The sequence below is a fragment of the Balearica regulorum genome, chromosome 4, assembly GCF_011004875.1.
Source record: "Balearica regulorum gibbericeps isolate bBalReg1 chromosome 4, bBalReg1.pri, whole genome shotgun sequence".
Classification (NCBI taxonomy): Eukaryota; Metazoa; Chordata; class Aves; order Gruiformes; family Gruidae; genus Balearica; species Balearica regulorum.
This window is the reverse complement of record NC_046187.1, coordinates 1,565,833-1,589,798: the sequence shown is the minus strand read 5'-3', so window position 1 is coordinate 1,589,798 and position 23,966 is coordinate 1,565,833. Positions and strand designations below refer to the sequence as shown.

Genomic DNA, 23,966 nt, shown 5'->3' with positions numbered 1-23,966 from the left:
CTGCAGTTACAGCCGTTCCTCGAGGAGCCATCAAACCCTCAGGGTGTTAGAGGCAAATTAAAACTTACTCAGGAGGTGCGAAGGTAAATGATGCACAGTGCGTTATTGAAGTATACCTCGACGGTAAGCCCCGTCTCTTCACTGCACAGAGCAAGACTTACGGGGCTGATGAAAGAGGAAATAACAGCACGCTCATCCTGGGAAGGATGGTGCTGACAGAGGGCATTTGTCTAAGTTCTCGCTCCAGCCCCTGCTTATTTTTCATGGCTAAGGGCATCCTTTACTCGGTTCTAGGTGACTTTGCTTTTCATTCATTTCGTTTTCTTGTTGGAAAGGGCTGTGCAAGTCCTGTGTCAGCTGGACCGCTTCTCAAGAAATTCTTTCCTGACTGTGCTGGCGCGCTGGCTGACCTTCAGCCACTCCTTTCAGGTTGTTCTGCCTCTCTTTCCCCACCTGGGATGTTATGTATTAGGAGAATATATAATGCATTACGCCCCGTGACACTGCAATTCTTTGAGACTTAAGGAGGGAGAGACTTGCATACAAAGGGAAATACTTCATGAGTAGTTGTTACCGTTATTTATTATTTACACTTTAATGAAAAAGTAACTCCAGAATGTATTTGATCGAGTTACACCACGCTCCCCAGAGTTCAGCGAGTGCCTCTCATCCTGCTTCTAAAGGCAGAATTTGTCCTGTAGACAGATAAAAATTTAATGAGGCCGAGAGGAGTGCAGCTGTCTCTCAGCACGGCTAATCACAATAACCAAAGTGCCGTCAGCCCCCTGCGCTCATAAATTTCCCTTAGAGTTTCTTTCCAGGTAGGTGTTTCCTTTCAGCATCCGCCTTTCATTTCAGCCTCAGCGCAACTTCCATCCAACATCGATGCTGCCGCCCGGTTCGCGAGAGCAGCGGCCCCTCTGCGCATCGCTTACTTCTCACCTCCGCACAGTAGGTTGACGGGCTGGTGTATTTGGGAAGCAGCTCGGCTTTCTGCTCGGCTGGCGTTTACTGCCGTTGTTAAAAGAGGGAACTTCTCATCTCTGGTTTACCCATAAAACGCGTTGATGTAAAGTACAAAGCACCCTGCTCGTTTAGTGGACGCAGTTATTGTGCGTTCGTTAAGGGCTGCTAATGAAACGAGCTCTACCGAAGCTGCACCGGACCCTGCTGTAGGTTATGTGTAAATATTTTATGCAACTTAGGGGCTCTTACTGGGCAATCACAATTGATTTGCAACTTCTCATTTTGACAGGTACCTAATTGGATTAAATTACTTTCAAAAATGTTTCTTTAGTAAAATGTCGTTAGTGTGGATTCTGCCCGCAATTTTCCTTTTTTTTTTTTTATTTTCGGGGCAGTTAGGCTTAAAAACCCACATTAAATAATGACAGATTTCTTCAAGGGTATTGGTTAGGGCTGAAATCTGGAAGCGTCCCCCGGGCCACCAAAGGTATTGAGGTGCCTGTATCTCACTTAAGTAACCGGGTCTCAGGGGCTCTAAAATTTTCTGTGCCTTTCCTAGCTTCATGGTAAGCTTGTGTCAAGTCCTGCTCCGGTGTTACGTTCAATCCTAGTTAAAACTTCTGAATGCATCCTAGGATAGTCTTTACGCATAAAGCAGGAAAGAGGGTGAATAAGCAGGAGTTGCTAAGACTTAGCCTGGGAAAATGAGTGTATTTTCACTCTGATGCGTATTATTGTTCTTCTTTCCGTCTTCTGAGGGGACTGAGCCCCGCGCAGTTATGCGAAACGCCCAGAGAAATCCAGCAAACTAAGACACAGTGATTTACCTCCCGCCATGACCGATCCCTGAGCGTCTCCAGCTGCTCCCTCTGCCCTGGCGAACCTCGCCAGGGATGACTGTGGCTCTGCGGTCCCCGGTAGCGGAGTCATCCTCCTCCCCCTTCTTTCCTTTCCCGGCTCTTTTTGGAGATAAGGCTCGGTAGCAATCAGATGGGCAGGATCAGCCAGCTTTGGAGCGGCGAAGGTGTGCGCCCAACGCCTTCTAGTCATTGCTGCGTCACAAAGATCGATGTTTGCATCCTGCCTGTGGGAGGATGTTTTCTCAGAAATCCTTTTGCTCTTGGGAAGGACATTGGGCAAAAGAAGGTAATTTCTTGTGTGGCATGGGGTGGAGGAGGATAAATCAAAGCTCTCCGTTCCTTTGCTCTCCATTCAGCAGGAAAAAGATGATTATCAAAAAGCCGAGCAGACAGAGCTGTACCCAGTAATTACTCAAAGTTCCCTTACAAAGACACCGCCCGTTTCGTTTCTTTTATCGGTAGAAGGTTGAGCTGTACGAAGCGTCCGAGAAGGACGTTCCGATTTTAGATCTCAACTCCTGCAGGGTTTTTGGACAGGGTTTTTTGTGCACGTCTTGTTTTGTTGACGGGCTTTCTTTGTGTCCTGCCTTGTCCCGGGACGCAGCGCTTGACGCCGAAGCCCTGCGATAATGACCGGCGGCTCTGCGGCAGTCCTTGCCCGGCAGGCTCACCTTTGGTCCTAGCACAGCTCTGCCGTGGCGCTGCCTGGGTCAGTGCGTACCGGTGCTCCGGGGGTGACGTTTGCTATGCATTTTTGACATTTTTGTTTATAAGAATGGTGCTACCGCCAAGCTGGCGGAGGCTGTAGAGAGCCGTGATGTGTTTAAGCGTGGGTTTAACCACCATCAATAACGGCACGCTACCCATCACCGCGTGGACGGTGTCTGTGCTGCCCAAACCCCTCGTGAACAGGATTTATTTTCCTGTAGTTTGGAAAGCACTTGAGCTAAAATAACACTCGGGCTGTCTGCAACGCGTCGACCGATGCACTGAGAGAAGGATAGCTAGCGATAGATGAAAACTTTTCTCCTCTAAAACTTTCACGTTAGAGTTGAGGTTTATTCAGTTAAGTGTTTGTCATACAAACTGCATCCGCAGTCCCTTTAGAGAGTTGAGTGATGGCATCAGCTGAATAGTACCAGCACAGGAGGAGAGAAGTTTAAGTCAGAAATGAGATATTTTTCAAGGAATGCTTGGAAATGCCCCATCGCCGTGCGTAGCTGTTTGCATCCTTCGAAGCGTTGCAGACGAAGGCACGCGTTTCCCAGCCCAAATCGGTGCGCCTGGGTCCGTGCGTGCTCAGGATGCTCGAGGTCGGCTCCTACACGAACGTCACCTGGGGTTTTTTTTCCGAAAGCACTGTGCGTCTGCCGCTCTCACTGACCACGCCGCAGCGCGGGGCTGCTCAGCACAGCTAGCGCTGCGGCCGCCTCGCGCAGTTGCTTGAAATCCGCTTCTAAGACGCCTGAATTTTAGACGCCGGGGATGGAAAACTGGCTCCAGACCTGGCAAGGGAACGCTGAGAGGTGGAGCTACGCAGGAGACGTCGTGCTCCAAATGAGCGGGCTTACCGCTTTGGTCACCGAACTGTGCAAAAAAGGTGCACCCGTGTGTAACTGCGCCTGTTCAAACACTCGCTCTCCTACCTGGCTTGCTTGTGCAATTGCTCGAGCGTTTCTGTCTTGCTTTTTTTTTTCTTCTTTTTTTTTTTTTTCCTTTTGACTTTTCAACTTTGCTCTCTTCCTCCTCTTTGCTGCTGCTACTGTCTCCTGCTTGCACCGCACAAGCACGCAGCCCACTCGAGAGCTCCGTGCCCTGCCTAGCAACCCGCACCTTGGATGATGAGATGGGAGTGCAGCGCAGCCCCAGCGTGGGATGGCTCAGTAAGTCCCGGGAGGCGCGCGGGTGGGCGGGCGGGCGGCGGGGGGACGAGGGGCAGAGGAGCGGGGAACTCACGCTGCCGGGCTCCGGACGCTCGCTGCTGCGTTAACGGCGGGAAGACTGCGGAATGGCTGTGTGCTGGCTGTCTGCGTTCCCTCGCTGTCCCTTCCCGCCGCTCTGTTTCGCTCTGTTTGCCTTTTTTTTCTTCACCCGGGATGAAGCAGGTAGGTCAGCCCGCACGCTCTCCCTCCTAAGCTGTCCAGTGACTTCTCTTTCCCCTACTGAAGCGCTGTTAAAAGGGCTGCAGGAATTTTGCCGCCAGTGCAGCATGATAAAGGCAACGTGCTTAAATATTTTAATTTCCAGATGAATTAAATACAAAACCGGGCTCCCTTTGTCACACAGCTAGCAGCCCTCGCCAGCTCGATCTCGCGGTGATGAGCTGGACTCTTCTCAGGCCCCACTTGTCTCTGATTATCCTGTACAAACCACGACTGGTCAGGAACCTTGCTGATCCCAGAGGAGCGTGCCGGTTCCCCCGGGACGGCACGGCTTGCTGTCCTGACGGCACAGAGACGTTCTCTATAGGCCACAGCGACCCACAGAAATCTGAATTTCAGCGCGTTCCCCGTGAGAGACCCCGTTAGTGGAATGAGGTAACAGCACGGGGAGGTTGGGGCCGCCTGCCGTACTTCTTGTGCCAGCGCTTGACCGAGCACAGCCAGGAGCGGCTCCCAGCGCCTTTGCCAGGGAGCCAGTAGTGCCAGTTAGGCCTGCATCAGGAAAGGGCCGCACTCAGCAAACCGCCTAAGGGTGGGCATCGCCTGCCGAAGGCTTCGGCTGACGTCTCGGCAGCAGAAACCTTTAACTGGGCTGGTTTGTCCAGGGCTCTGGGAGCCCGCAGGCTGAGCGGCTTGTTGCTTCCTTCTGCTCCCCCGTTTCCTCTCCATCAGAGAAGCCGCTCCCCCGAGCGCTCCCAAGCGTTTAAGGTTGGGTTTTCCCACCTCTTTCAGGTCTTTCTCGGAAGTGGTGTTGCTAGGCTCACCCCAGAGACTGAGATCAGCTCGTGTCACCGTAACCTCCAACTGGTTGAGTCTGCTGCTGAGAGTTGCTCTTAGGAGCAGGTTTGTTGTACAAACACGAGTATTGGACGCGTCCTTCTTACTCGGGGTCTTCAAAGGTGCACGCCCGTTGGGAACCTGCATCGGGAGGGATTTAGGCTGTACAGGTTTGGGCCACAGTGCCCGCAAAGCTGAACGGCTTTTGAGCCAGCCTTGCACGTGTTGCATCTTGCATTTTTAGCAGCATTTTTCTGCTAGTGACTGTGCTTGGCAGTCAAGGTAAATTCAGGGATCTGGGGAGAACTTCTAAACGCAGGCTGGGATACTGTCAGGTTCCTTAGGTCAGCAAAGCTGGTGAAAGGTGAAGCTTGTGATCTCCAGCCTGTGTTCTAGAGATCATCAAAGCCAGAACTGAGTGGGACTAGTCTGAACTTGAGGGCCTTGTGAGGCATCTTCAGGAGATGATACGCACAGACACCAGACTTCAGGGGAGAGCAGTCATATTACGTGCTCAGGAGGTTTTGGCTGTCAGCATTAAGTGTAAAATTTCTTGCAAGGAGATGGAGATACGAATCGCCTTCGCCCGTGAGAGCCCTATTTAAATTAGGATTGTGAGACGCTTTCTACCTCCAAAGAACAAAGAGCACGTTGCAAAGTTTTGGTGCCCAGATCTCTTAAGGCAAGGGCAGTCTGATGACGGAGAAAGGGAGCGAGTAAGGTCTGTGCGTTGTGCCGACAAGTCGGAGCTATGGCTAACGTGCCGACGGGTCTTTGCGGGGATAACTCTCAGAAAGCGGTGCAGGTGCAGGCTTGCCTTCTTCTGGGGCTCAGGTCCTCCTTCCTGGTGGGAGCTCTGTCACCCACTGAAACAGGGCTGCTGTCACACAAGCAGTTTCTGCAGAGAAAATACCAGAGCGGTGCTGAGTTCCCAGCGAGGGATTTATGGGCAGGAGGGGACATTCCCCATTGGCAGCGCTGGAACTGTGACAAAAGGAGTTTCCCGAGAGCCCTTTGCCTGGAGCTTCACGCTGCTTCTTGCGCGGGGTTTTGTCTGATGTCCCTCGCTTCTGGGCTCCGCGCACTTGTCCTTGGTCAGCCTTGTCGTGGTAGCGCTGCCGTAGCTGTGATGGTTTTAGAGCATAGTCAAGGGCATGCTTGTTGGGCAGTGTGGTATTTATTAAATCAAGGGGTTCAGCCGGAAAAGGCAGACCAGTGTTTGGGCTCGTGAGTCTGTCCAGGTCTGAAATGAATCTGGGATGCCTTGAGGAAGAGCTGCTGTGAGTTTGATGTGCTTATGTAGATCACGTTGGGAGAAAGAGGCGATAAAGTCATTAGCCCCTTCCTCCAGAAAGCAGGGTGATTGTCTCCTAAGAAACATTCAGCCTTGGACGTCTAATAAACAAAGCAAACAAATGTTATCTGGAAAAATACCAGAAAAAGGAGCCCTGCGTTTCAAGAGCGGGCTTCAGGATTCCAGTGACCTGGGTTTATTTTGGGGGGTTTTGTCCAGCTCTGCTTTTTACCAAATAGAAATCTTTATGAAATAATCGCATCACCGAAGGTGTTAGGAACAGAAGAACGTCTACGCAGACACAGCATACATGAGCAAGGTTGCTCACTTTTTTCCTGTTCTGTTTATGCGTTTACCTCCTACCTACCGCCTCATACCAGCCCTTCAATCACAGTGTGTAGACACGTCGAAGTCTGGCTTGCTGATAATTAAGAGACTGGTTACTAATATACGGAGCTTAAACCAGTCTTCCTAGTGCCGTTTCTCACTTTATGAGTAAACATATGTGGAAAAATGTTGTAGAGATAGGCAGGGTCTTAAACCTGGCTCGCAATAACAGCAGGAAGAGGAGAAGCTGGGGATCCCCCTTTTATAATAGCTAATTTATCTAATTGTGCTTGGCTGCTGCTGGGTTGACGTTCCTGGATGTGACAACAATATTGTGATTCCAAGTGGCTCATAAGAAAGAATGCTTTAGGTCTATCTCCACATACGTTGGAATATGTTGTAAAGAAAACCCAACTCCGGGAGTCCAGATCTTTTTCTTCCCACTCCTTTTTTTTCTTTTTTTTTTTTTTTTTTCTTTTACCCCCCCCCCATTATGCTGCTTTATATCTTTTTTCTTTTTTTTTTTTCTTTTACCCCCCCCCCCATTATGCTGCTTTATATCTTTTTTTCTTTTTTTTTTTTTTCTTTTACCCCCCCCCCCCATTATGCTGCTTTATATAGAGCTCATTTGCAGTGGGAACTGATGACCACTGAAAACTCGGACTTTCATTTTGGTACGAATATCAAAGCATAAGTTTAATCAATATTGTCTCAAAACACAGCCTAAGTTGGGAAATGCCTCCGAGCCAGTTGTTTGTGAGTATTTTCTGTCTTGCCAGTGATGTTCGTGGTCAGAAACTCTGAGATAACAGCTCCTGTTCCTGTGCTTCTGGTTGCTGTGAGCGTGGGTGAGGAGGGATGGGAAAATTTCAGAATAGTTAAAAAAATGCATACTGACTGCTGTGGTTTATGATACTCTGTCCATCCCAGAAGTCATCTTTTTTTTTTTTTTTTTTTAAATTAAATTATTTTTCTTCTTTTACAATTACGGCTATTTCTGGGTTTCTTCAGTTTTAACTACAAATGCTTTTAGTGGGATTGTAGAACTGAATTCCGAAATCGTGGGGCTTTTTTCCAAGTTCTTTACAACTGTTTCCATATGTTCCGCTAGCCTCTGGGCACAGCGGAGTAAGTAGGGTGAGTCGCCCAAAAGGGAGCAAGCAGCTCCTGACGGGCGGTTCTGCCGCGCTCGAACGCCGGCGTCTGCGGACGAGCAGCAGGGCTTTGCGACAGACACGGAGGCGGACTGCTTCAGCTCTTTGTCTCTCGGGTTGTTGTTCATCTCCCGGGGGTATCTGGTGTCAGGAACCGGTGGCTTTTGGCCACCGAAACGGTGGGGTTTGGTTCTCGGCTGTTTGGCCCTCCCTCGCCGCCGGGAGCTGCGTGCAGGGGCTGGGACGCTGAGCGGCGCCGGGAAGGTGCCGTCTCCGTCGGACGGCTAAGGCGAGGGGTTCGCAGGTCGGGGTGACCGCGAGGGTCCCTGCTGAGGGGTGGCTTTGTGCCTGGGTCCTGGCGGCCCCAGCAGCATCGCTGTCGCTGCTTTGCCGCTTCTCCCACGGGCAGGAATTAGGGAAAATCCTGAGACTCTCTTGCTTCCCAAAGAGTCTTGGGAACGCTGTGGGTCAGAGACGAGGAAGCGTTAGCATCTTACTATCCCACGTGCCACGTAAAGTCGCAGGAAGCAGCCTGTCAGGGTCTTCAGTTCCCCACGTCAGCCTCCCTGGTGCAAGGAAGGGTGTTGCTGTAGCCTGAGCCTCTGTGTTCTTCTGACCGGACCCAGACGGGTGCTTTAATTGGTGTCGACGTTGTTCTTACAGGCAGCCCAGCCATGACTCACAGAAACCTGACTTCCACCAGTCTGAACGACATCTCTGACAAGCCCGAGAAAGATCAGGTAAGCTTCAGGTGCAGACTTCGCTTGGTGATGTGTACGGTTAGGGGCTGGATGTTGGGGGAAGAGGCTCTCCGCCAAAAAACTGGAGCAGAAGCGGCGGGTGAACGAGGTGAGTAGAGCGTTTCCCAGTCTGCGACTGGTTCCTCCACTTTTTGGGCACCAGCCCTCGAAAACGGCGGGTTCAACTCTTGCGAGGCCTGAAGCAAGTGACGCCACGCAGGTGGCATCTCGCTGGTACCCACGCAAAAGGAGGGAAAATACCCGGATAGTGCCGTAGTTCGGATCCTCTTCTGCTGAGAAGAGGGTCGTGGGGGTCGCAGCGAGGGTCTGCCCAGGAGCCGGGGTCCTGCAGCCCTCCGGGGCGGGCGTTCGCAGGGCCCACGGGGCAGACGGGGAGCCTTGGGGGCAGCGTGTCCCTACCCCAGCAGCCGGTGGAACAGAGGACGCTGCCTCGCCCCGCGCAGCTCCGCGTCGCTTCGGAACGGCGGCTGTGCTGACGCAGAGCAGCTCCGGAATAGAGACGCGTAACGAAGTTAAATTCGGCCTTCAGTGCCAAGCCTCCCCGCCGGTTTCTTAGACCAGGGTAGTGTTTGCGGTGTACGGTATGGGCTGGCTTTGTGTGTGTTCTCGTCCTTTCTGAGAGCCGAAGAGTCCGAGGGGTAAGGGTGAGCTTATTTCCACTCTTATAAAACTGCTGTCTGAATAAGGTCTCTGTGCAAATTTCAAAAAACCTTTGTCTTGGTTCAAAAAGTGGGTTATTCTCAAAGCGTGAGGCTTTCTTTCGGAGACTCTTTTTATTTTTTTTTCCATGTCTTTCAGTATTCTCTAGTCCCATGGTTATTCTGAATGCAAATGAGAGTTACTTTGGAAAATGATTTGGGTACCGCAGTGATGCCGGCCAGCTGAGAAGGACTCTGGTCCTTCAGACGGTGCCTGGTTGCAATCTTCTGTAAGTGCACCTCTGCCTTTAAGGGGCACAGCAGTGTAAGCCATGTAGAAAAGTGAGTTCAGAGTACTTAAATATTAAAAAATATATGTAAATAAATATACTTTCACAGAAAGAGATGGGGGGTAACGTGTTTGGCGTTGACCTCGGTGTCATTCAGAGTTGCAGCATACATCTTGGTTGGTTGGTTTTGCAGAATACTTGTTTCCTTTAATACATGCAGCTACACCTAGGAAAAGAGTAGGATTGTAAAATAGCTTTTTTTTTTTTTATTGGAAAGACTGCTACGTTTCATATTTTTAATCACATTCTAATTGGGATCTTACAGATAGACCAGCAGAAAACTGGGTCTGAACGTTGCAGCAGGCTTCGTAGATCTCAGCAGTGCAGACAGTCTCAGTTCCCCCTCCTGGTGAAATGTCTCTGGGCGCAGACCGATAATAGGCTTGTTGTGTGTGGAACTGGGTATAAAAATAGATGTTTCGGCAGTGCTAATAATGAAATCTGTTAATAAAGCCAGTTTGGAAGCGCGCTCCAAAGTTTTGAATTTTCAGCGTAGATAATGCCTGACTGTTGGTAGTGAAAACCGTTACTTGAAAACTAACTAGTTCCAAAAAGCCACTTAGTTAATTAGCCCGTGTCCTGCTGATGAACTTTGCACAATGGAACCCTTGTACTGTGTGCCTTTCGGAGCTGGCCTGAGAAATCACCTTAGATCTCAATTTTCGTTACTGATTGACTGAAACTCCTGTCTTGGTAAAGTTTGTGAAATTGTGGTGATGCCCGGCGACTTTCTCGAGCAGAGCTTAGCATGCCGTACCGGAGGAGTAATCCATCACGTCACGACAGCGGGAGCTGGAAAGAGAGCAGATTTTCCTGCCCTGACAGCAGGGTGACTGGCTTTCGTTATTCTGGGATCCCATCTGGAAGCTTGGCGGTTAATGAGGCCACATCGCGAGGTACGAGTTCGCTGGAGAAAGAGCTGTTCCCCTTTTGATTTATTTGCGTGTGTAGGAGCTGCGACAGGCTGAAGTCAGCTTGCCACGGTTGCGTGGAGCAGGACGGGGACCTGAGCTCCTGGATCGATCACCCTTTTTGCAGAGATAAAGGAGGGTGTTGTGTGCCCGTGTTTTAAAGGAAGAAAGGCTTTGAACAAACTTCTCTACACCTTCAGTAACTCTCCCGCCTGCCCACATCCCTCATTTTCAGTTCTGCAACCTTTAATGCTAATTGGAATGGTGCAATTAGCGGTGCAGCGATATTACAGCCAGAAGACTCCTTTAGTCTGTGCTTCGGTAGGTCCTTACTGAGCAGAAAGACACCCGAGGAGAACTGGAGTAGAGGTTGTGGATGCTCTCTCTTCAACCTGTGCAGTGTGCTCCTCAGAAGATTTTACCCTGTGGTTTCCGTTTGTTTCTGCCTCTATGCCTTTCCCTTCACGGAGCGGTGCTGGTGGCCGGTGCTTTGCAGTCGCAGTATGACCTCGAGCCCTCCCTCCTCCGGGCTGGCAGGGCGGGTTCGGCGATTGTCACCCACGTGACAACGGGGAGAGGGACGCAGGACCGTGCCTTAGCACAGCTCTTGCCCTGTACGCTCATCTCGCTGGTAGCAGCCGTAACGTTTTGATGCAGCCAGACCTCCCAGTGCTTTCAGCCTGCCCGGGAAAGCCTTCTCCCCCAGCTCCCAGGCTCCAACCCGTGATACTTCCCTTTCGCCATCCGGAGACGCTCGGTCTCTGCTTAGCAGCAGTTCCCTCGCACGCTTTTGGAAAAGCAGACGGGTCCTGGGCACCCACCTGTGCCTCCCTGCTCCTTTCCCCTTGCTGTTGTGAGGTCCAAGTTGAAAACCGGTGTCTCCCATTGTACGACCCTGATAATTCTTTGGGATCGTTAGCTGTGGAGCCGCATCAGGAGCAGGTCTCTTGGCGTACTCTGGTAGCCTCACCACTAGCACATACTGAGTTTTTCCGTTCCATTCCGTGTTGGCAAGGACTGGTGGTTTCCAAGGATAGCCTTTGAGTTCAGAGGCAGCAAACCAAGCCTGGAGAAGGTCAGAAGAGGACACTCTGGGAGGGGAAACGCTCTGTGCAGAAGAGTGGCATGTGTTGGCGTGTTACCTAATAGGCTTGGCCACTTCTCTCTCCTCTCGGAGCTGGCAGCACTGCTTGAGCGTGGTCACCTGGACCAGGCTGCCTTCAGGTGGCTTGGGTCGTGGTGGGTGTTTTTAGATAATCCATTTAAGGGGCAGTAAGCAGCTGGCACCTCAGCTACAAAGGCAAAAGCCCAGATGGATCCCTCCAAACGTAGGCACTTCTTCGAGGTGCCTGTCGTCGAGCCTGCTCTCCTGAGCTTGTTTTTGAGTCCCTGCAGAGAGCTGGAGTTGCAGAGTCAGTTCAGGTTTCAGGTGGGCTGGTAGTTGCCTCGCTAGCTGCAGAAGAAGCCCTGCTAGCATGGACAACTCTGTGAAGAGGCTTAATCTTCATGCTTGCGTACATCAGCCGTGCTGGCATACGTCAGCCGTGGCAGCACCTGGCTGCCGTGGGTGCTTCCGTCACAGCAGGGCGGAGAGGGGTTGGAATGGCTTGGGATCTGGCCGAGGGCATGGCAGTGGGGCGTGCTAGCGAGCGCTGGACGTGCTCGGCGTTTCCCTGAAGATGTCCAGAGGATGTCCTCCCCGAGGTTTGCCGGGGCCGGTCTTGTCCTGCCCTGCAGAGAAGTCGGGAAGGATGCCGGTGTTCAAAGGCGAATGCACGATGGAGGTGGTGACCGCTGGTGACCACTCTTGATAAGCTTTTTAGAGTTGATCATCATACTGGGTAACCATTAAGCTCTTTCACAAAGAAAACAAACTTGGGATCCTTCTTGGAAAAGGCTGGAGTCAGGAAAGGAGAGGGGATGCTCGGGCTCTTTGCAGCAGCGAGTGCTGCGTGGAGCTGGGGCCGGAGCTCGGAGCCCCGTGCTCTGCAGCCAGCCTGCTCCGGTAATTCCGGTAATGCGTGGTTGGCTTGTTCTTTGATAAGTTTAAGATCATCGTGCTAATTTTTACTGTCCTCTGAAAACAATTTCAGCATACTGCTATTGACTAAAAAAAACCCCAAACAAATCTTGCTGTGACTTAAATATCAGATTTTTTTTTTTTTATTCTCTCTTTTCCCTCTGACCTAACGCATTTACGGACGTGTGATCAGCGGTTAGATGAGCGGCTTTAGCAAAGGAGAGCTTGCTTCCTGGAAAAGGGGGGAGTTCGAACACGGTCATTGGCTTGGTGGAATTCTCTTCCTTCTGTTTGAGACTGGATGAAATAATTTTGCCATCGGAATAAGACTGAGTGAAATCATAAAACGATGCAGAAATCTGAAAGTCAAAACGTCCTGGGTTACTTGTGAGGTTGGGACGTCTCCTAAATTAAAAATGTCATGTTACTCTTTTCCCCCTTTAATTTATTGAAAGGAAATGATCGTAACGCTGAAACAAGAGGAAGGCCCAGTTACCAAAATGCAGAGCTCGCAGAAAATCCTTAACTGCAGATTACTCATCGCAAAAATTGCATCAATATTATTGATCCGGATCTCATGCGTGTGCGACAGACAAAACACGGTGCCCCCCGCCTCGACTGCGTGTCGCGGCTGCTCGTCACCACTGGTGGTCTGCGGAAAGGGAAACGACGGGGTCGGTGGTTTATTGGTTATTTTGGTAGCGCAGGGTTATTTTGGGTTGCAGGCAGCGGCAGCGCAGCGTGCGGCCACCAGCGCTTGGCCAAGCGGCCGTGCTGTCGGTACGGCGTTCGCCTGCACGGAACGGGTCGTAGAGAGCGTCCGCAGGCAGCAGCGAGCCGGGGTTTCTGGTTGAGCAAAAGCACGTGCGTTTTCTCCGAGAGATGTTCAGCCTTGGTTTACTGTTAGGTCATTATGTCGGGGCACTGGGATCTGCTGACGAGCACCAAAACGTTACAGAGCTTTTTGCCCGTCAGGTTCCCAGCTGAGCTCGTGGGATCAAAAGCCGTAACAGGATATTTAATGATGTCTACAAGAGGCGAAGGGTTGTGGGGGAAGGAGGGAAGAGGGCAGGACAGCGTTTATTCCCGCTTTCGCTGCCGTGCTCGATGAACACGCTGTCTCGCGGGGGGTGCTCCGAAGGAAATCTCCCCTTCCGCCTCCAGCCCGCGTGGGAAGCTTGCTCCGCAGCTGAACAAAAGGCTTTTGATTCCTTCCTCCTGCCGCTCTCCTGGCTGTCAGCAGTGCCGAGCACCCCGACAGCGACGCCTGCTTAGGAGAGGGTTATTTCTGAGTGCTGAAGTCGGGCAATTTGCATGGACCGGCTCCTCTCTGCCCTGAGAATGACGGCTGGATTCATTGCTCCGCGTTACCTTTGGAGCGCCCGAGAGACTGGCTCAGCACCCCGAGGGTCTCGCAGAAGACGCCAGGGCGCTGACTCAACCCGCTCTGATGATAAACAGCTTCAATAAAGGCCACCGAGTTTTCATTTTGCTGTTTTATCGTGGTTTTGCTTTGGGCTTGCTTGGCACTTTGGCAGGTTGTAAGGATGATTAGGGAAGGGGAGGTGTCTTCCCTGTGGTTGGATTTGTGGTGGCAGAACACCGCTTCTGAGGTAGCAGCGCGGAGAAGTGACGTGCCTTCATTTGTCTTATTTTATGAGGTGCTGGCTGCAGTTCACGTACCGGCCATTTGCAGCTAGACAGACAAGCAGAGGCAGCGTCGCTTTTGGACAATTTATTTTTCTTTTCTGTTTTTCCAGTGTCCAGGCCTCCTGCTCTCTCCCGGGCTCTGAGCTCTCTCTTGCCAGGTACATCGGTGGTGCCGGAGCAGAGTCTGAAAGAGCACGACGTCTCATGGCATGGCGATTCCTCCAGCTCACGGAGGTCGAGCTCTTTGCTCAAGTTCTTCTCTTAGCACCACGCTGAACAACACCGAACCGAAAGGCCCGATGGAGGTTTCTTGGGCTGTCAGAAAAGCCAGCCTTGTGGTTTCCCCTCATCCCGTGCTTCTGGCGGGCTGGGCGGCAAACCCGGGGAAGGCGAGGGGGGTGCGCGCCTGCGCCTACGTGTGGGTTGTTCAGCCGGCCGTCGTTAGAAAAGATCTAACGCTGCTGCTGCTCTAGGTGCGTCTCAGCCAAGTTACGCATCTTCCGTGTATTTAATGCACGTGAGCTTTTCTGATAGGGTTGTGTCTCCGGGCCGCTGCCTCGTTTGGATCGCTCTTGCCTGAGCTCCTGCCAGGTTGCCAGCAGCCTTTTGCCAGAGAGGTGCCCGGGCCGGGGCTGCGGACCAGGAGCGGCGGTGCAGCCTGCCGGGGAGCAGGCGAAGGTTTGCGCAGGGCCATCCCAAGCTTCGCTCCTTGTTGCTGGCGGCATCCCGCGCTCCTGTCTGGTTTTCTCTGTAGCAGAGGCTGGTCTGCGGGTCGCAGGGATTGCCGGTGCAATTCCGGCGTGGCGGCAAGCCCGTGTGGCAGACCCGCAGCCTCCGCCGGCTGGAGCCGCCTCGCTGGGTGACCTGTACTGGTGAGCAGCGATCCTTTTGCTGGCGTGAGCTGCGTACGCCAAGAGACTGGGGGGGTTTTCCACGCCGTCGACTGATGGGGCTGCACCAGCCAAACTTGTGCGCGTGGATTGTGCCTGCACCTCGGAGGTCGGCTTTCTGCTCCCCACCGTTCGGCTTTTTGCCATCCCTTCGGTGGCATTCTTCTCTGCTGGCACGGCGGCTGCTCGCTGGGCGTTTTGCTAGCGCTACTTATCCATTTGGTCTTGTTTTCAGCTCTTGGTTCATGTAGTCTTAATAATCGGAAATTAGTTAAAATTATTTTTTCAGCTTTTATCTGCGAACGGAAGTGATTGAAAGAGTCAGGTACAGCCTGCATCAGCCCCTTTGTTGCCGCAGCGCCAGCGGACCGTAGGCAGCTGGGAAGTTCCCGCTGGTGTCCGTCCCTCCTCCCGTGAGAAATCCTTCCGTCGTGCTCTGTTAAAATGTCCTTGGCAGCTCCCGATGGCCGAATCGCCAGGACTTCTTTAATGCTCACGATGTAAAATAAAGGGGACATTTAAAGAAAACCTCTTGTACCAGGGACCTGGTTTTAGCGAGCTGATGCGGTAGCATATAGAAAATGAATATATGTTGATGTAAGGGGAGTTTACTGACCTGGCATTATCTCCACTTTTGAGTGGCTTGTATATGGGACAAAAACGGGCTCTGAATGGGTACGGTCAGCCAGAGAGGCACAAAACCCTCCTTATTTGTTGTGGTGTGTGCACTGTTTATTCAAACCGGTGTTTCCATATCAACAGGGAATCTGTGCCAAAGCCGGCTCTTAAAGTTAAAAAAGAAACTGGCCCTGTTGGGAGAAACCCTCCTGCCTCTCCTGGGACCCACGGACGGGGAGGGCACCGGTGGGATCCCGCTGTTTGGAACCAAGGCCGGTGGTTAATGATGGGAGCGATTCAATTCGCTGCTTTTCCTGTTGGAACAAGGTCTCCTCGTCTGCGCAGTCACAAGCTGACATTCCTAGTTTTTAGGTCCGTCAGCCGGGGTGACCTACTTTCACTCCTCGGAGCTCAAATGAAAAGGACTGTCGTCCGGTGCGGATCGCTGCCACCTTTCTGAAGGAGAGGAGAAGTTTCTGGGAAGTTGAGTTAACTGCAATCTCATTTACTTTGGCCTTTTTTCTCCATGCAGAGGGCAGTTTGGCTTGCATCGTTTCTCCCCACAGCATCTCTGAAGCATGCCTGGGTGATGGAGGTCTGTGCGTAGGCAAAACACAGAGCGTTGGAGGTACCCCTTGAGGCAGGCGTTCGTGGGACAAGTTGTGGGAAGGTAATTGTAGACGTAGACCCGAAGAGGTACAGAAAAACAGAGAGGCGGAGGCAGGTTCAGGTTCCTGGGGCAGTTAACCTTTCCTGAGTAGAAAAGCTCCGTGTGCCTGCGCTCAGGTGCGGAACCCACCATGAAACCGGCCGCTGTGCGGAGGTGAGCACGCGTACCCCTGCGCAGAGTAAACAGGAGGCAGGGCGAATTTTTAAACGGCCTCGTTAAATAATGCAGCCCTCACCTCTTCTTCCCCCCGTATCTGCGGAGGGGTTCCTTCCCCCGAGCCTCTGCTGGCTTCACCCGGTGCCCCCCGTGCTCGTCCCCCCCGGTGCCGCCTGCCAGGCTGGAAGGCGCCCCGTGTTGCGCTTGGCTTTGGTGTAACAGGAGTTTGGGGACCTGGATCCCTTCTCCCTGTGATCAGGGACCTTCCTTTAGTTACACAAAGCACCGCCTGTGCAGTTAGGCTCGCGGTGGTAATCCGTGCGATCCGCGTTGATTGCGAACGCTCGGGTTTTGCCGTGGTTTGAGGGGGCAGAGCTGCGTTGGGTGGGTTTGAGTTCTGCTGGACCTGCAGCCGGATCATACCCCAGCCTTCACGTGGGGTTCTCCCCTCCTTGTCGTCCCCGCATCGAGCGCTGGCTGGCTGTAGCAGGGCGGTGTTGGAGGCTGTTGGAAACGGTGAGCTTAGAAACGGCACGAGTGAAGTGAAACACGGCGGGTTGGAGCGGAGACTCTCTTGGAGACGCTAAGTATCATCTAGGGGTCTTCGGGTGGAAAAAGCGTGGCCGGGGCAAGAGCAGGGAGATTGGTAAAATGATGAAAGGCATGAAGAGACAGAAAAGGGGTGGAACGTTCTCCCCACTGGATGGGACAGCCCTGGTAGCTTTGCTTTCCGGAGTGGGACTGCCACAAGCCGCCTTCCTGGGCTTTTAGGCAGAAGCTCAGAAACTCTGGGTTTGATGTTTGCCCGCTAGACAGCATTCTCAGTTTCTCATGCCAGTGGCGTTTGCTTTGGTCGCTCCATTCCACCGACAATAGCAGCTAAATCCTGCACGGCCAGGGGAAGGCGTGATACGGCGTTCGTGTCTGCTGAGAGCTTCCTTAGGACAAGTCGGCGGATGGCCCTTTCGTTCTGGTTTTGTTTTATTAATATTGTTATTGTAGGGATGAGACAGGGATTATTAGCTATCTGCTGCACCTACGTCATGGCATTAGACTTGAATAACGTTTTTCTTTTCCCTTTTGCTGTAACGATGCAGGGGCTTCCCCGCCGCGACCTCGGCAGGCGAGGACAGGGGTGGCAGCCCAGAAAGGCGGCTGCGCCACCCGTACAGAAAAGCTCGCCCGAGTCACGGCCTCGCGCTTCGCTAACAGCTTGGCTTTTGTCCCAGCCCTCCTTTCACTTGGGGCTGATGTTTCAATCCGGGCGTAGCTGCAAAAGCTTTGCGTGGTGTGAAATAGGTGTAAGGAGGCACGCGAACGGACTGGCCGTGTCCCATCGCCGCTCATCGGGACTACTCTCCCCGTGCAGCTGGCATTTAAATCCACGCAGCGCTAGTCGGGCGAGAGCCCCGAGTCAGGCGGCGGTGCTCACGGCGCCGAGGTGTCCTCTGCAAAGGCAGAGGCAGTTGTTGCTGCCATACGGCACGCTGCAGAGCTCCGTCCCCAAAGAGCAGTTGATGCCCAGCGTTCGTAGGCGTGTAAGCTCCGTTTCCGAGGCGGCTGCTCCGGGTGGTGTGTTGTACCTGACCTCCAGCTCGCACAGCCGCGGTTTTTGTTCGGTAACTCTTCCTGAGGCCAGGAATGACACGTAGGGCCGACAGATTCTTCCCAGGATCCGTGCCTACATGTTCCTTGCAGGCTGTTCCGCAAAGCGCGGAGCATCGTTACAGTAACGCGACTAGCTAGAGGGCTTCTCTGGTTAGAGTGCGAGTGCTGCGTCCTGGGTTTTGGTTAGCTTTGTGTTTCTCATGGTTCAGCTAAGGACTCGTTTCACGGAGTTTCCACTTGCCCTGGGCATTCTCTTGCCTCGGACAAGCCTGCAGACTGCTTGGCAGAGCGTGCCGGGGTCGCAGGCAGGAGCCACGCGTTCGTTAGGCCAAGTGCTCCTTTGCACCTTCCGCTCCGGGTTGTCGGGCGGTTGTGCTCTCGGTTGCGCTGGGTGCTCCCAAAAGAAAGGAAGAAGCTTTCCATCCCTTACAAAACGTCGGACGCTGCCTTTCCTCAACACCTGTCTTTCGGGCTGGAGAGGGCAGCGGTCGGGAGCTGCCTGGGGCGATGCGGCGTCGGTGGGAGGCCAGGCAGACAGGTCTGCGGCGCGGCACCGTGCCCGGCGCAGTGAAACCCGGCTGTTCCTAGGAACTGCTTTCGTTTCCCATCCATCCAAAGTGGTGCTGTAGACAGCAGAGTGTTAAAATACATTTAGGGATATTGTGGTTTTCAGGTTGCCGTGCCTTTTTTCACGTACAGTGTTGGAGATCTCTGGCCTTCAGCGTAACATCAGCGGTCGGCTTGGAATGATGCTCAATTTAGCAGAGTGCAGGGAAAGCGAATGTAGTGCTGCCAGCCGCCTAGCCGCCCGCCCGCCCTGCTCTCGGGTGCTGCTGAAGACTCGAAGCTTTCTGCAGCTTTTTCGGGGAACGGTTCAAAATGGATTTTAAGTGCTAGCTGCACCCTCCCCATCACCTAGCTGATAAATGATTTAAGTGGCGAGTGGTGCTGCAAAACTCATTTGGAGGAAAGAAACCCCACTGTAACGATAGCTCCTCAAAACTAGTCGCGCGGTTTTGACTTGAGGTCCTGCTTGTCGGTTCTGGTTCAGAAAGGCACCTGCGCTTGGGCCGACGCGGTGCTCGTTCAGCAGCACACGTAACGCGCAACCGGCCTGTTCGCAAAGTTGAAGGTTTATTGGGGATTTGCCGCCTTCCCGGTGTTTTTAATCTCCACTTTCCTCCAAAACACTGTGCATGGGAGAACTGGTAGCACTTCTCTAGCCTTCCTCCACAGAGCTCCCTGATGCTTATTTAATGTTTTCTGGGGTGGCAATCCTGACTGAAGCAGGAGTAGGATTGTCCCAGCAGATTTCTTCCTGCGGAATCAATAACTCATGCTTTTTCCTGAGACTTTTTTCCATTTTCCTACTTCCTCGCATCGCCTGGCAAAGCCCGCTGCGGATCCGTAGCCCCGCTGAGCGTTCCCCCCGGGGGTGTTTCTGGCAGTACATCCTCCCTCGCCATTCACCCTGCGCCAGACGCGCACAGAGCGTCTCCAGAGATCAGCCGGGGTGGCGGGGGGGGCGGTGTTGGGAACCAACTAAGGGCAGGATTTTTCCAAAGCCTTAACTTGAAATTAATTCTCCCGCTGCTCAAGTTCAAAACAAAGCCGTCTCGGATCCGAGGACGCTCGGAAATCCCTCCCTGGCTGCGAGGACGCAGCCTGAATGCTAAGTCAGACGGAGGGGCGCGTGTGAGATGGGGGCTCGGTGCCCCCCGCCGGCGCAGCCGGGGCTGCGGGAGCTTCGCTGGGGCCGGGTAAGAGCCGTGCCGCGCACGTCGCCCAGCCCTGCTCCAGCTCATCTCATAACCCAGCAGAAAGGCAGCCCTCTGCCCGGCTGAGGGGACGTCAGGTGCCGGGGAGATCCCAGAAAATTGCCGGGAGAGGCTGATTTGTAAAACTCGGCTGCTGCTGTGTCTTCCTGTACCAGATCAGAAGCCGTTGACGGCGTTTCTCCGTAGTGGGACTTGGTTGGTATTTTGTCGGCTCGATGATGCGTGTTGCAGAGCCCCGTGCGCCTACTCACGTCTGCCCCGGTGCAATTACAGTACGTAGGTGCAGAGATGAGAAGAATAACCGTCAGGCTGTAAGGAACGGGTTTTAGCCTGATAGCTACACGGTGGGAGAAGACGTATAAATAAGAGGAACCCTGGCAGCTGGCTGATGAGACCGATGCCGGTCAGTAGATTGCTTCCAGCGCTCTGGTTTAACAGTGATGAGCACAGAACTGGACCTGGGATACCATTTGGGTGCCGCAGGGGGGATTGCTGGCAATGAATAAATACAGCTTTACAGGTTGTCTTTCTAAGCTCGCTTTCCTGCAGTTTTGAGCCCCACCGTTCAGTGACGCAACAGCCGCTTTGCTGCCTGTCGAGAAGTGCTGCTTATATCGTGAGTGAAGTCCCAGCGCCGCTCGCCTTGCTGGTGGATTCACGCTGCGTTGGCACCTCTGGTGCCGCTTTTGCAGCGAGCGGACAGCCCGCAGAGGCAGGAGGCGCGAGGAGCCCAAGGGCTCGCTCCGGTCCCCCTTTTCAGCTGGGATAACGCCTGCGCGCGTATCCCAATGCAGGAACCGGGGCGGCTCTCTCTAGGTCAAACGCACGGAGCTGATGTCCACTCCACAGCGACGTTCTGCCTTAGGTGACGCTATTTTGACTGTGGCATTTTGTGGTCCCAGGTGTGATGGGGGTGTTGGAGGAGGCAGGAGGGGCCGTGTGTTTGGAGCCACAGGTTATAGCGCGCTTGCTACGAATGAAGACTTAAACTCCAAAATGTGATGAAAAATATGTACTTTCCCATATGCTTTTCTTATTGATCAGGCAGCAAAAACTGATAGAAAATTCTGCTAAATACTTAATTTTTTAATATGATACAATATAGCAAATAACTACATTGTTTTGTTTAGAGATACAACCTTTCTTTCTAAAAAAAAAAAAACAAAACAGTTGTATTGTTTTTCATATAGACTAAAATCTAGACCTTAAGTCTGAGAAAGCGTGGAGATGAGCGGTGCAGCCGCTCCCGGTGCCTTAACCGGCTCCCTTTGCCATGCCTCCCATGGCCCAGCTGTGCTCACGGGTAACGGAGACAGAGGCAAAGATGTGCCAGAGAGTGAAAGAACACTAGAAAAAGCACTTAGCACCCCCCAAAAAAGCTCAAATGACAACTCAGGCTCCTGTTGGAAAGGAGTTCTGTGGCTGGGAGGGGGGCGGGAGTTTCTGTGCGCCTGTCTTCATCCTCGCGCAGGAAACGTGCTCCTAAAGCCCGCGCTAAGCTGGGTCTTTCACTTGGAACTTGAAAAGGCACGTGCACAGCGAAACGCCGGTGCCCAGCTCCTGGCGTCCATCCCTCAGGGCTAGTTTCCCTCGGGCCCGTTGTTTCCGTAGCGGCGGCGGCAGATCGTGGAGCTGCAGTTTGAGTCGTAGAAGTGCCCGCCCGTGCCCGTGCCGCGGATGCCGGGCAGCGAGGCGGTGCGGTGCTGCTTCCCCAAACCCTGCCCAGAGCGACTTATCTTCCGCAGTGCTGCACGCCTTTTGCTCCCAAAATAATTCCACCTCGGCTCTGTAAACAAAAAGAGCGGCTCCGAGAGGCGGCGTCGTCTCAGCATCGTCTCGGCTCCAGGCACCCAACTCAGCGTCGTTCTTCGGGGGCGATCCTCGTCGCGTTTGTGTCTCAGTAGACCCTGTGGGGATGATGCATACTGGCCAAAGATAGGTTCTGAGCAAGGAGGAAACGTGGGTGAAAACAGGCTAAATTCTATTGTGCGTTCCTGTTTGCACGCCTAACGAGACTTAATTTTCTTTTCCTTCCTCTTTCACTGATGCAGCTGAAGAATAAATTCATGAAGAAATTACCCCGTGATGCTGAGGCTTCCAACGTGCTGGTGGGGGAGGTGGATTTCCTGGAGAACCCCTTCATTGCCTTCGTCCGGCTGCAGCAGGCGGTCATGTTGGGTGCTCTGACTGAAGTCCCCGTACCCACCCGGTAAGAGACTTCAGCCCCCGGGCAGGGGACAAGAATTGGAAACTGCATTTCCACCTTTTAAACTAAAGACACCGGGCCAAAAGAAGGCATTCCCCGTTGCTTTCCATCCTGGGATGTGCGTAACAGTCAGGATTATTGGTTTAAAGTAACAAAACTCACTGTAGATGCTTAATCATTTCCAGGTCCTGAATTTGGCTATAAGATATGAGCTGTAAAATACACAAACATTACACAAACACACTAACTGAACAACTTAGCAGTGAAGGGCACTATCAGTGTGAAATTTAATTACCGGGGCTTTTTTCCTGCCCCCGATATCTCCCCCAACACACACCGTACATACCTCAGAGTCCCGCTGCACGTTTTTGCAGTACATATTTTTCCTCTTAAAGACTCACATCAGATGAAGGATGCAATTCTGGCCCTGCTGGGCGAAAAAAAAAAAAGTCAAGTCAGGAAAACTGGGGGATACAGTTCTGTCGGGGGGGGGGAGTCACCCTCTGTGTTGTTTTGTAATGCGTAACGGTTCAGCGAACAAGGTCTTATAAATATTTTATTTATTGTGACTCATTGCAAATTGATCTGAGTCTCACAAATATGAGTATATCTTACGTTCTTAAGTATTTGAATTCACCTCTCGAATGTGCCTCACTGCCTGGACAGTGAGCGTACGTATCTGCCGGAAGAGCAAAGCCGGAGTCGGGTTTGAATTCCTCGCAATGTCGCCCCTAGTTAGGCGGTCGCCTGTTGTTTATCACGTCACGTAGTAGAGAAAACCCGTCGGTGTGGATGCCCAGAGCCCCTGCTGTACGCGAGCGTTACGCAGCAGCGCATCTTTGCATCACCCGTACGCAAACACCCCCCCCCAAGGTAAGGACTGTGAAAGCGGTCGGTGTTGGAAGGTAGCGAGGCGCAGGAGGAGCGGAGCAGCGCGGCGTCGGTGAGAAGGACGGCGGGTGGACAGCCTGCACCCGCGCGGCAGTATCCCCTTGCAGCTCCGCGGCGGTCCCTGCGGCGCCGTGTTCCTCGCTGCGCACCCCCGGGCTCCGGCGTGCCTTGGGTATCCGCTTACAAAGGGGTTACTTCGCATTCTGCTTCTCCTCAGGCAGCTCCAACCGCCCCTTTCGCATCGCTAATGCGCAAATGTGTATTTTAGGTGAAGGGTTTCAAGGGCTTTCAGTGCAGGGCGAAGGCTGTCGTTTGAATAATGCCTTGAGGGTTTGAGGCTGTATCAAGTAAAACTTGGTGGGAAGAGACGCAGTACCTCGACAAAAGCACGTGGCTAGGGCATCACTAATACTGGAAGGATGCACAGCCAGGGTGTGGAGTGAAAGTTGGACGGTTATTATCATCCGTACCTTATTTCCGTGCACAAAACAAAGCAAAAAGATGATCTAGTTTTGCCTTCTAGTAACGCAGCAGTGTTTGTATTTCCTGGGGTTTCTTTACAATAACCACGTCGACAAGCGTTTGCACGTGCTGGGTGTTCTGGTAGGAGTAGGGGGAGATACAAGTGGCTCATTTTATAAAAGGTTGTCCTTCGTTCCTCAGCGTTACTGAGCTCTGTATACTTGAGTATTTCAGCTTCGAAGTCTAACCCCACTCAGTCTTTTCTTCTAAACACATCTCCAAATGCTCTTCAGCAGATGTAAAATTAGGTATTGTTTGTTTTGGTAGTGGGAGCCAGGAAGTTAGATCTAGGATTGCGGAACGACCTCATTACTCAATAGCATTAATCAAGACAATATGTCCTTCCCTGCCAACATTTTTTCCAGGAAATAGTATTATCCATTTGCCGTTCTCCAAACCAAATGCTAGCCCTAATCAAAGCAGGGAGGCTCATTAGATGGCTTTTGTGAGTAATGAAGAGCCATTTGCAATGGCTGCATCCTGTGAAATTCAATCAAGGAAATCCCATCAGGGCCCAGACGAGCTATGATGGAGCGGCTCCTCGGCCAGCGCTGAGCCTCGGCCATCTCGCCCGGTTCCTGTTGCGGACATGCACTTAGCAGCCCGTGGGCTCCGCAAGATGCTGGGGCTGGAGCCTTTGGTGCCACCCTTCTTCTCTCCCCTGGGGCTTCTCCTTTTGTTTTGTTCAATGATCAAGTTCCTGGTAAAATTGTCACAACCAGCCATCAAAGCTAGGCAGCGCAAAAACCACCTGGGG

General features: G+C 52.6%; 1 protein-coding gene across 8 annotated transcripts in view; it reads left to right on the top strand.

The window, feature by feature from the left end:
• The window catches only part of SLC4A4 (solute carrier family 4 member 4), a 215,976-nt gene that overhangs the window by 139,151 nt on the left and 52,859 nt on the right, over positions 1 to 23,966 (top strand). For all 8 annotated transcript variants that reach the window (XM_075750848.1, XM_075750852.1, XM_075750850.1 and 5 more), the window contains 2 exons: positions 8,204 to 8,280; positions 21,642 to 21,799. In XM_075750848.1, the coding sequence (XP_075606963.1) occupies positions 8,204 to 8,280; positions 21,642 to 21,799 (235 nt within the window). The remainder of the gene's footprint in view (positions 1 to 8,203; positions 8,281 to 21,641; positions 21,800 to 23,966) is intronic.